The sequence below is a fragment of the Setaria italica genome, chromosome VII (assembly GCF_000263155.2).
Source record: "Setaria italica strain Yugu1 chromosome VII, Setaria_italica_v2.0, whole genome shotgun sequence".
NCBI classification, from domain to species: domain Eukaryota; kingdom Viridiplantae; phylum Streptophyta; class Magnoliopsida; order Poales; family Poaceae; genus Setaria; species Setaria italica.
In genome coordinates this window covers 34,315,242-34,327,653 of record NC_028456.1, presented here as the reverse complement: position 1 = coordinate 34,327,653, position 12,412 = coordinate 34,315,242, and the positions used below count along the sequence as shown (strand labels likewise).

The 12,412-nt window shown below is 42.9% G+C and overlaps 2 protein-coding genes and 1 long non-coding RNA gene across 3 annotated transcripts; 2 read left to right on the top strand and 1 right to left on the bottom strand.

The window, feature by feature from the left end:
- The first annotated feature begins 2,898 nt into the window (after positions 1-2,898).
- On the top strand, positions 2,899-6,158 carry LOC101760366 (protein LURP-one-related 5). The gene is made up of 2 exons (XM_004978280.2): positions 2,899-3,230; positions 3,829-6,158. The coding sequence occupies exons 1-2, from the start codon at positions 2,925-2,927 to the stop codon at positions 4,252-4,254; spliced, it is 732 nt and encodes a 243-aa protein (XP_004978337.1). The 5' UTR covers positions 2,899-2,924; the 3' UTR covers positions 4,255-6,158.
- On the bottom strand, positions 4,188-6,657 carry LOC111257889. The gene is made up of 3 exons (XR_002678492.1): positions 6,338-6,657; positions 5,264-6,196; positions 4,188-4,308 (listed from the first exon to the last, which is right to left on the bottom strand). It is a non-coding gene; the product is annotated as an uncharacterized LOC111257889 (long non-coding RNA).
- A 3,817-nt stretch (positions 6,658-10,474) lies between these two features.
- Positions 10,475-12,396, top strand: LOC101782229 (protein LURP-one-related 5). Its single transcript, XM_004977352.3, has 2 exons — positions 10,475-10,933; positions 11,808-12,396. Exons 1-2 carry the CDS (start codon positions 10,670-10,672, stop codon positions 12,279-12,281), a joined length of 738 nt encoding a protein of 245 aa, XP_004977409.1. The 5' UTR covers positions 10,475-10,669; the 3' UTR covers positions 12,282-12,396.
- The last annotated feature ends 16 nt before the right edge of the window (positions 12,397-12,412 follow it).

Sequence of the window (12,412 nt, the reverse complement as noted above, 5' to 3'; positions counted from 1 at the left end):
CTCTCGCGCCACTCCTCTCTCGCGGCGGCTCAAGCTTTTTAACCCAGCACTAAGTGATATAAGCAGCTGGTACTGCTATCAGCTCCATCTGTAAATAGTACCACCTTACCCGTTTCGGCAAGGAGCACAATCTGTAAATAGTACCACCTTACCCATTTCGGCAAGGAGCACAGGAGTGGATTGAAGCCTACCACTCCTCTCTCGCGGCGGCTCAAGCTTTTTAACCCAGCACCCCGCGCTCCTTCTTCCTTCTCGTCTCAACTTCTCTACCTTTCACTTTCTTCATTGCTTCTTCCTTCTCGTCTCAACTTCAACAACACGCACATTACTGAGTGATATAAGCAGCACTAAAATATAAGTAAATAGTACATCCAACTTGCAAGAGATCGATTATCATCTAAATTAAGTAGCAACTTGCAAATTAAGATGCTTATATATATTCGTCCTTCACGCACGCCATCCTTAACTTGACTCGTAATAAGCAAGGACACCAAACCCACCATTAACTCTAACACTAATAGATTATTATGGACGATGATGAGGATCAGAGTGTGAAAGCTAGAGCGGAAGTGGGTAATCAGAAATCTCGCTTAGAATCGCACCTAATCTTGTCATCAATATAATTGTTGATACATTTTGGTGTTTGTGCTGTTTCTAGGGTGATTAATCATGCATGAATTTGTTTGAGCCACGATTACATTACTTGTGGTGGGTGATTGGTCCGTCACACACTCACATCATCGATCATCAGGTGAGGGTGCTTCGTTAATTCAAGTCCCAATTAATTGTTGTCTGTCAGGAAGTTGTTTGATGACTGCATCTGCATGAATCAGCTCAGGAAGTCTGTCAGGAAGTTGGTTTTGATTAGCACCCTATATATGCATCTTTCGGGGTGCAAATTTTTTGACATGAATCAGGTCAGGATCATCTGATTCCATTTTATTTATTTAGAATATGCCACATGGTCTGCTGATCCGGGAAAACGCCCTTGAGTAGTCTCGATCGGAAGGTTCAGCTACGGCTACGACAGTGCTTTATTTTGCAAATCACGCGCGAACGAAACAGCACAAAAGTGGCACCGCACTATATTCTCCTAGCTGAAGCATCCACGAGAAAGGAAAAGGCAAGCGTCCATCGTACGGCATGACGACCAGCAGTTGGGTTGGCCGGCCGGACTGAACACACGACAGCCTGATGATGACTAGTGTAGTATCTTATCTTACTATTACTTTTTGAAACCACTTAGGATTCCTAAATGGATACTCTAGGAAAAGAGAGAAATCCTAGAAATTCTCAAAAAAAGCAAAACATCCGACCATCAATCGATAAATTTAAATCATCATAATCATTGGATCTTTATATTTTCTAAAAAATTACCCACCTCTGCCATTATGAAAATAGCTTAAAGTGACCCCCTAAATCTATATATAAATTACCCACCTATACCATTATATAAAATAAACTAAAGTAACCCCTAATCTTCATCCAAATTACCCACTTATGCCATTATAAATAATATTTAAAATAACCTCCTAATTTGCAAGTGAATTGCCTACCACTATTACTTAAAAAACTTAAAGTAACCTTAAATTTGCATCTATATTACCCACATATGTTATTATTAAAAATAACATGAGGTAACCCTACGTTTGAATCAAATAACCTTAATAAAAATATACATCAATATATGATTCTAAATCGTCTATATCTTTCATGATATAATAATTAAGATCCATACGCATGATGTGTGTCACCATTTATGAGGATATAAAGTGATGAAAATATAGATTTCTATGCTGAAATTGTATCTCAAACTTAGGGTTCATTAAACAAATTCAAGCGCATACCTGCGATGCAAAGTGAAAAGTTAAAGATTATAAATGTGGATGAAAATATTATAGAGTAATTACTAACTAAAATCTAACACAATTGGATGAAGATATTAAGTATATATCTATATAAGTATTGTGTTCGAATATTTAACAAACGAGAGGTAGCTTATGGTAATAGTTTTGTAGCAATGTAGTCTCATTTTTTTCATTGGAGACTCCGCATTAGTTCCCATGAGACAAGCTAGAAAAAAGAGATAAATTCTCATAAAAATTAAAACATCAAATACCAATCCTGTAAACTCTAATAATTATAGCCATTGATCTATTATATTTTCTAAAAATTTACCCACCACTGTCATTGTGAAAATATTAAAAAATGAGCTCTAAACCTATATCTAAATTACCAAGCTCAGCTATATCTAAATTACCGAGCTCAGCTATTATAAAAAATAATCTAAAGTAACCCCATAATATTTATCCAATTTACTAATACACATTATTGTAAAGCATAACTTAAAATGTCATTCTAAAATTTTATCTATGTTACCCACGTGTGTTATTATAAAAAATAATCTAAATATTAATCTAATTATCTCCATGTGCATCATACAGAAATGTAAAAAAGTAAACAAATATATGATTCTAAATTACCTATTTATGTTATTTTTAATATAAAAATACTAAGTTAAAGTATATACACATGATGAGTGCCACTATTTAGACCATTTATACATGTATGTGAGGATTGGAGGTGTGATACAAAATGGAAAAAGTACGAATATGAATGAAAACATGCATCGAGTAATTATTAATTAAAAATCAATCACAACTGGACAAAGATAGGTACATATCTGTATAAGTATTATGTTGAAGTATTGAAAAATAAGAGAGTAGTAGGTAAACAATTTTGATTATTAGTTAGAAGTTTAATTTCTAAATAATTTTTAAATATAATAACTTCTAAAAATATTAGCCCGTGCGGAAACACGGGTTGATGGACTAGTATAGTATATATAAGAGGAGGAGCACGCGCACCGATCGCAACCTATCGCAACCTTGTTGTTCCTTGTTGTCCATCCACCAAAGCAGACGATGCATCCGGTGCCTCCGCGATCAAGCCCCAACATCGCCGCCGCCACCACGAGGGTGCACCCTTCCGACGCCCTTCACCACAGCTGCGCCGCGGATGACGATCATCATCTTGTACAGCCGGCGCTCTACACGGTGTGGAAGAGGTCCAGCATGGGCTTCCACGGCACCGACGGCTTCTCCGTCTACGACGCCGACGGCGCCCTAGCCTTCCGCGTCGACAACTACTCAAGGCGCCGCAAGCTCTTCGCCGGCGAGCTGCTGCTCATGGACGGCCAAGGCGCGCCCCTTCTGGCACTCCGCCCACAGGTAGGTGATTCGTTGCTTCCGTCGCTAGCTGAAAATTGATTGCGTTACTACGGATTCTTAATAACATCCCCATTGCAAATTCACGATCTTGCTCTAAATCCTAATTCCCGAAAAGAAACGCATATATACCATTTCTTGTTAGGTAGACAAAAACATATCTACTGTGTTCCTTTCTTTTAGATCAAGCAATGCAATCCAAATCCACTCAAACACCATACGTTATATCTTGCAAAGCGATCTCGGAAATCTGAATCACATGTTTCTTTTGTTTTCAAGTTCAAAGATTGCATAGCCCTCTGGCAAAATGCAACGCATGCAAGTTCAAACTAAAGCTTCCAAACAAACAAAATGCTTTTGTTTCCTCTGTTATGGCTTTTGCCCCCCAAGTTGTTTTCTTCATGCTTTGTAATAATACATGTTACAGGCTTGCACCTGTAATTTGCTACCACATAGGACAACAGCTGCAACATAAAATAAATATACTACAGCATCAGTAGTATCTCCCCTGGTTATTTTTTCTAGGCCCACCAGTTTTGACCAAGCAAAAGAACTTTGCTGCTACCAATGACACTAACGATGTTCCCTCTGTCTGTGGCAGATTCTCAGCATGCGCGACCAATGGAATTGTTACAGAGCATCAGAAGAAGCTGGTGACAAGAGCTCCTCCAGGCGGCAACACCTCTTCTCCATGAGGAAATGCTCACTTGTACAAAGCAACGACGAAGCAGAAGTGCACGTATCTGGATGTACCACCTCATCAGATCATGATTCCCAAGCTCCTAGCTTCAGGGTGCATGGTAGCTTCTGGAGGAGAAGCTGCAAGATCCGAAAAGGCAACGGGGAGGAGGTGGCTAGGATAACCAGGAAGAAGGCCGGAGCTCTGTCTGAGACGGTGACACTAAGCGAAGATGTCTTCAGCCTTACCATCATGCCAAATGTCGATCGCACAATGATCATGGCCTTTGTTGTCATTTTGGACCGGATCTGCCAGAGGCCATACAAACCTTTGATGTGTTCTACGTAGTTCACGCCTTCCAGCTTCCAGGCCAAACAAACTTGATGCTGAAAGTGATGAACACTGAAATTCAAGAAGGGCTGAGCCAGTAAGTTTAGATAGGTAGGGACTGCAGCTGCTAATGATTGCAGCTGTCAACTGACTGAAGCCAACATGTAACATGTCCTAACTTTTGTAAAGCAAAGATACGTAAATTCAGAATTTAACTGGAACCTTACATTGCAATGCATACTGGATTCCCGTGATGTAAATTTCAGGGAAAGTTCGTTGGTGTTGTTTAATGCTCAGAACAAAGATGCGACCACAATTTATAAAGAAAGATTGAAAGGGAAAGGGGAAGAAAGGGAATGACACAAATAGGCAGCTGTATCCCTTGTCCTAGTTGCAACTTCCAATGCTTATTACTCTCTCATGTGCTTCCATGAATCAACTGGCTATTTGTTAAAAAGAAAGAAAGAATCAACTAGCTACCAACTCTGGCATGAGCTGCTTCCCATTGTTCCTGTAGTTGTAGCGCAGTACCATCTCAAGTTTCTAATGGTTTACACCTAGATGCAACTTGTGGAATTAGTAAGGACAATGCAAAAGACGAAATTGACCAAATTGTGTTGAATCGTAAAAGAGGAACCAGAAAAGGAATCGATTTAAGATCTGACCAGTGGCATCAGCTATATCTGGCAGTACAGACTACAGAGCAGTTGAGTGTATACATACTCAAACAAAAATATTCGATCGACTCCTAGCTCCGCATGCATGTTAAATTGCATCTCTGAAGATCAGCAATCCTCCATCAAGAAAGAATTAGGCAGTAGACATCACACATGTACTGCAAAGAGGCCATACCCTGCTCTGTTCATTGCGCCAAGAATTGTGATAGTGCCATTTCCATTGATGCAACAAGTAGCACAGTCCATTTCATCGTATGAGGTGGATAGTGGCAGTGCGTCGCAGAGGTCACCACGACGAAAGATGCAATTGCATCAAGGAGATGTCTGGAGTTCAGGGTATGGATGGATACCTGGTGGAATGCGCGGCCGATTGTTGCAGTGCGACGATGAACGGAGGTGACCACACGCCGGGGGGTGACCGATTGGAGGGACATGGCAGCTGAGGGCATCTCCACGACTCCACCTCCTACCGGACCGCGGCAGCCGGCAGCCCAAGGCGGCGGGCGCAGTGGAGAAGCTAGAGGCTGGGGCAGCCCGTGCGCAAGGCCTGAGGGAGTGATGGACGCGTCAATTTGACGGAGGAGATAACGAAGCTTGTCGGCGGGGCCGGAGGAGGGCGGCGGCGGCCGCGCGACCTCGCCGGGGCGGCCGATGCCACCCGGCGGAATATTTTCAAAAGCACCCCTAACTATTTTCATTTAATCCCCTAAATTGGATCGCGACTATTAATCGCGATCCGAATATTTGCAAAAGTACCCCTAATATTTACATATAACCCCCTCATTTGGATCGCGACAATTGATCGCGATCCGATTATTTACAAAATACCCCTGGTTTGGATAAGAAATTAGCACCGTGGCCCCTGGTTCGTCTCTCCCTCTCCGTCGTCGGGTCCTCCGGCCGCCTCCAACTTCCAATCCGGGCCGGAAGCGCAAATGCCCCAAGCCACTCGCGGCCCCGCTCAGGTTCTCCAGTCGTCTGCAGATTCTAGGGAAAGAGGACCAGCCCAGCTGCCCAGGGAGTACCGAGCATCGGCCAGGCCATGGGTAAGGTGAGGAGCTCTGTTAGCTGAGCCGCGTGCTGGAATACGGTGGCTTATGAGGAAAACGAAAGAGGCTGGCGGGATGCTTCCATGAGAGAAATTAACCCGCAGGCGCAGCCGCTCGAGGTGCCGGACAGCTTGGTGGATGGGTTCTTGGTTCGAAACAATCGCATTTTTGCAGGTCGTCGGTTTTGGAGGTAGTGTTTGCTGATGCAGAAATCGACTGCTCACCGGCTCATGACTGCATACCAAAACGAGAAAGGTCAGCCAAATCCAGAGTCCATGCAAAAATTGTTGGACATTAGAGATTGGATCTGTGATCTCAGCTATGTTATTATTTGGCAGAGTACTCACACTGAGAGGGAAGGAATACAATACATACTTGATTGCTCTCCATGTTTGTTGCATTGCATCAGGGAACATCCGTTGTACTCCATCAAGAAAGAAGTAGAGGCAATATGCATCAGGCATGTAGTGCGAAAGAAAAGAGTTTATCATGTTCAGGGCGCCGAGGAAATGCATACTTGTACAAAGTAAGTATATGGTATGTCAAGATTTACCGCCTCGTCAGATGATGCCCAAGTTCCTAGCTTCAGGATACAAGGCAGCTTCTGGAGGATAAGCTGCAAGATCTGGAAAGGCAATGGACCAGGAAGAAGGCTATGCGAAGATTTCGTCGGCGTTACCGTCATGCCAAATGCCGATTGCTAATTGCACAATGATCATGGCTTTCGTTGTCATTATGGACCTGCCAGAGGCCATAGAAACATTTGATGTTTTCTTCATAGCTCTTGCCTTCCAGGTGCTGAAGCACAATTTAAACCTGTGAAACTTCATGCCACAAGTGATGAACACTGAAATTAAAGAAGGGCAAGCCAATGAGATGCTGAGGCACTGAATTATTAGACATGTATGGGCCCTTGCTGATTGAAGCTGTCAACTAACTGAAGCCAACATGCTACATTGTCTAACTTTTTTAAAAGCAACACATATAATTCAGAAATTAACTGGAATGTTACATTGCAATGCATATTGGATTCCCAAGGCGTAAATTTCAGGGTAAGTTCAGCGGTGCTGTTTAATTATCGGAAGAAAGAGCCGTCGCAAATTTTCTAGGAAAAACAGGAAGGGAGTGCCGCAAATAGGCAGTTACGTTGTATCACTTGGCCTGGTTTTTTGAGAGAACAGGAGGGGCGAGCCCCTATTGATTATATATTAATAGGAGAAAAAACCAAATAAAGGTTAAAAAGTACAACAAAACAAAATAGGAATAGAGAAGGAGCTAAAACTAAAACAACAGGCAGGTTTTATGGAAATTACAAAGATTGCACCCAATGAGTCATAGTAGGAATCAAAGCAGGACGTGCTCTATGGAGTAGTAAGGAGAATTTAGATTCGAATTTCCTTTTGCACAAGTCCATCGAGGGATCAATGCCATTAAACATCCAATCGTTCCTTGTTGTACAGATGCTACAGGTCATTAGAATAATTATTTCCATGAAGAAAGGTACCGCAAGCTTGTCCTGGATGAGCCTGAATATTTGCAAGATTGACCTAGTGGTGATTACTGAAACTCCAATTGAGTTCCAACAGGCCTTGGCAAAATTATATCGTAGAAAGAGGTGTGCCACTATCTCCCTCTTCTATAAAATGCATAAATCACAAGTATAGGAATCGAGGTTCATACACTTTCTTCGGAGAAGATCTCTTGTACTGAGGCGATCCTTGAGCAATAACCAAAAGAAAACCTTGTGTTTCATCTGACATTTGGACTTCCAGATCCAGCAATATGCTGGGTGAACGGCCCTCTGTCCAATTAAAGCTTTATACACTTTAGATGTTGAGAATAAGGCATTTCCCCAGATGTATGTCCAATGATCTATCCCATCCACAGATGGCATGTTAAGAATGAAATTTTGTAACTCCAGGAACTACTCATGAGCTTGAGTTGTGAGAGGAAGGTTAAAATTTTGGATGAGTTCTGGCATATTGACATCAGCTTTGAAGGTGATGTTGGAATTCTTGGCAAAGGAGAAAAGTTCAAGATAAGCTTGTAAAGGCACAATTCCATTCTAGAGATCCTTCCAAAAGGGTACTGTGGAACCATCTCCGACTGATACTGAGGCAATGCCTTTATATGTGTCCAATTATTTAACTATATTCCTCCACCAAAAGGATCCTTTTTGGTATTGACCTGGTAGATGCCCATTACTGTAGTAATTTTCCTAGATTAGATTCACCCAAGGGATATCAGCTTTTGAGAAGAACTTGTGCAAGAATTTTAACAGCATTGCATCATTGTGTGTGTTCAGATTTGTGACTCCCAATCCCCCTTTTTTTTAGGTACATATACCATAGGCCAAGCAGCTTTAGAGGGCTTTTTGGAATTCAGATCAGAGCCTCTCCATAAACAGTGCTTCCTATACTTATCCGGTTGTTTTATCACTCCCTTGTGTAACTTTAACGTTAAGGTGTAGAATACTGCTGATGAAGAAAAAATTGAATTTACCAATTCTAATTTACCTCCTTGGGATGGGAAGGTGGAGGTGCAACTCAGTCTTCTTTCAATTTTCTGAATCAGTGGCATGAAATTCTCAATGTTTGGTTTGGAAGTCCCTAGAGGCAACCCCAAATAGGTGAAAGGAAGAGAACCTTTCTGACAGTCAAAAGTTCTTGAGAGATCTTCCAAGTTTTCATCAGGAATGTTTAAGGATACCATGACTGATTTGTTATAATTAACCTTTAGACCAGTGGATCCTGCAAATGTATGCAGAAGATCTTTGAGAAACAATAATCGAGTAGGGCAAGCTTCCATGATAAGAAGGGTGTCATCTGCATATTGGATGATTGGGAAATCTATTCCTGCTCTTTCTGGTAGAGGTAATCTAAGCATTCCTTGGTTCTTGGCATCATTGATGATTGACTGGAGCAGGTCTGCAGCCGACACAATGAGGAGAGGGGATAAAGGATCTCCCTGCCTTACTCCCCTTTTATAATGAAAGACTTTCTCTAGTACCCTATTAAGAAGGATTGATGATGTCCCTGTTCCTAAGATGTCTCTTATCCACCCAATCCATCTAGAATGGCTTGAGGCTCAATCTTATCAAAAGCTTTTTCAAAGTCCAATTTTAGGATGACAAGCTCTTTCTTAGAGTATTTGCAGATATGTAGATATTCAAAAGCCCAAGTCAGGCAATCATGTATTGATCTAGATCTGATGAACCCATACTGGTTTTTGTGAATTAGCCTCAGAATTACCTGCTAAAGTCTTTCTACTGAAAGTTTGGTGATGAGCTTGATGGAAGAGTTTTGCAGTGAGATTGGCCTAAAATCTGAAACCAGGGATGGACTCATGCTCACATCACTTGGCCTAGTTGCACTTTGCAATATTTGTTACTCTCGCATGTGCTTCAGTGGATCAACTGGCTATCAACTCTGGCATAAGCTGCTGATCAGTGGCCTCATCAGCATAATGCGGTGCAGAACTCACCAAAATGTACAATACAATTGCATCAAGGAAATGGAAATTCATGGCCAGCAGCCAGCAGCCTTTTTTGCAGAAACCTGCTCTCTGCAGCAGGAGGATAGATAATAGATTGATGGTAGGGTTGCAAATTTGGAACTGTGCCACTTGAAACCTTGGTGTGCCGCTTGGTGTCATCGGCCCAGGCAGGTCCTGGAGATCAAAGTGTCAGTAAAGTCCAAACTGAGGCCCATCAATCAATTGCCCTTTGAGAGGGGAAAATTCCTAAAAAAATTCAACATCACAGTGAAAGAGGCCAGGAAATGTTCAATGCTACTATTAAGTACTACGCACCTAGTACATGTCAATTGCTTACGGTTGCAAATTGTACACATCTTATATTCTCCTCTCTATGCCGATGACCGACCTATTTGGTTGTCATGTGAACCGCACAAAGGATCAATGGACGAGAATTGGGAGTATTTGAAAACTTGTAAATGTACATTGAGATGCGTATGACTACGTATTTGGAGATATCTTAACTTGCATGTGATTTTTTACAATTGTGCCTTTCTGCTAACGAAATAGTTTTTATTTCAGTCATTTCCTTCTTCGAGATTATTACAAAATGATACACACGTCAACACCACGTGTTTGTTGTGATCGTTTTTTGTTTCAGCCAAGATTCTTTCTCGTGGCTACAATACAAAACGATACACATGCTGATCACGCGCAACACACGTACACGACGATACATGAGTGATCCTGTTAGATGCATGCTTACAAATATTGCCGTTGAAAAGCACTGGTTTGTGTTTGAACCATGAAAAGAAAACCGGTATTTGAACACGTAGGGCAGAGTCGTACTCCGACGACCATTTGCACCAACAGATGCTTCCCATCTCGTTGCGGTCATTCTCAGATGCGTTATCCGGCAACGCAATGCAATGCAAGGTAGGCATCCAAGATTCATTTCAGCAAAGCATCCGTGCACGTACGCCATGAAAATAAATTGTGAAAGCCACGGATCGCGACTCGCTGGTCCGTGCCACAGCTTTCAGAGTTTCAGACGCCTGCTGCTCCCTCACGTCAAAACTGTACTCTCTCCTCTGCCGCCTCCTTCCTCCCGGGCACACGTACAGCCTCCTTGCATTGCCAAAGTTCCAACCCAACCACATCTCTGATCTCCATATCTCACGTCCTCGTTCCAGAGAGGTGAGAGGAGTCGCTTCCTTCTCAGACCAGAAAACCATGAGCAATAGAGTACACCCGTCGGATACCAGCCGCGGCGGCCGTGCTCGTCGCGCGGCGGCATCGGATCGCCGCCCGGCCGTGTACACGGTGTGGAAGAGGTCGAGCATAGGGTTCCAGGGCACCGACGGCTTCTGCGTGTACGACGACACGGGCAGGCTGGCGTTCCGCGTTGACAACTACTCCCGGCGGAGGAAGCTCTGCGCCGGCGAGCTGCTGCTCATGGATGGGCAGGGCACGGCGCTGCTCTCCCTCAGGCCACAGGTGATTATTAGTTTATTACTACTCACTATTTCTGCACCATCTAGGGCAGCAAATGACTTTCTGCTTGTTTAGGAGATACATGCATTTTTCCTCAACTTTAAAGAATCGGTTTCTGTTGCTTGATGAAGACCTAAACAATTAATGGCACTTACAGCAAAACACACCCAGTGATTGTTCTTGATGTTATCCTTTGTAGTGTTCTTCTGTTCCTTGACAATTAATTTCTTGGAAGCAACATAAAGTAGTAGCAAAAGTAATGAAATTTATTAGCAGTCCTTAAAGCTTGATCAAAGACTGGATCAAAGAATTATTTACAGTCGGCATGTAGTGATCAATCACAAATGTCAATTTTATATTTTGCTATCTCGTTTAGTATTCACGCTATCCCATTTATTTATTTATTTTCCTCTCTCGGAAAATGACAGCGCCTTTTAGGCCGTCGTCAGATGAAATGCATTTGCCCTAATTTTGTTTACTGGGTTAGTACCTCCAAATTAGTTCAAAGATTTGGTGACATGTGTCAAGATTTAGGATCAACCAAGTAAGGCAAAATCCGAGGAAAACTAATGCCGTTGCCTACAAAAACAAGCAAACAAAATGCTTTCATAAAGAAAAAGAATCATATACAATAAGGCCTTATTCCGTCGTCGCATACATATATTAGTATCTTATTATTATTATCTTACTATCATTGAAACCTTCTCTCTCTCTTTTTCTAAAAAGAATCCAAACCTTTTCTTTCCAACTTGCAACAAAGCAAGCACAAGCATGATCCTAAACCGGTTTTTACTGTCCTTTCCGCAATTAGTTTTTGACTAAGCAAAACCACAGATCCTAATGAGGGTGAAAAATGTTTTTTTTTTCATTGTAACAGCTTCTCAGCCTGCACGATCGCTGGAACTGCTACACAGCACCGGAAGAGGAAGGCGTCGACAAGAAGCCGTCTGCCACGTCACAGCAGCAAGTGTTCACGATGAGCAGGTGCTCAGCTCTGAAGAGCAGCGACGAAGCAGAGGTCCACATGTCAGCAGCAGGCCCTACCGCATCGTCATCGTCATCTGGCCTTGGCTGCAAGCACCCGCAGGCCGCCGCTCCGGGCTACCGGATCGAGGGCTCCTTCTCCAGGAGGAGCTGTAAGATCCGTCGTGGCAGCGACGGCAAGGAGGCGGCGCGGATAACGAGGAAGAACGCCGGCGTGGCGTCCAGGCCGGTGGCGACGCTCGGGGACGACGTGTTCAGCCTCGTCGTCCGGCCGGGCGTCGACGTGGCGACCATCATGGCTATCGTTGTTGTCATGGATAGGATCTGTCACAAACCGTACACGCCCATGGTGTGTTCTTCACAGTAGAGTTGTAGTGTAAAACCGTAGTTGTAGCTGTAGCGCAGAGGCAGCAATGCAATGACTCCTATCCATTTCGCGTCCTCCAAGGAGAAACGTTTACAAGATTTTGATTTGATACAGATACGCATTGTGTGGCC

Coding starts and splice junctions, on each gene's coding strand:
- LOC101760366 (XM_004978280.2), top strand. CDS start 2,925: ATGCATCCGGTGCCTCCGCGATCAAGCCCCAACATCGCCGCCGCCACC. Junction 3,231..3,828: donor TTCTGGCACTCCGCCCACAG/GTAGGTGATTCG, acceptor TGTCTGTGGCAG/ATTCTCAGCATGCGCGACCA.
- LOC101782229 (XM_004977352.3), top strand. CDS start 10,670: ATGAGCAATAGAGTACACCCGTCGGATACCAGCCGCGGCGGCCGTGCT. Junction 10,934..11,807: donor TGCTCTCCCTCAGGCCACAG/GTGATTATTAGT, acceptor TCATTGTAACAG/CTTCTCAGCCTGCACGATCG.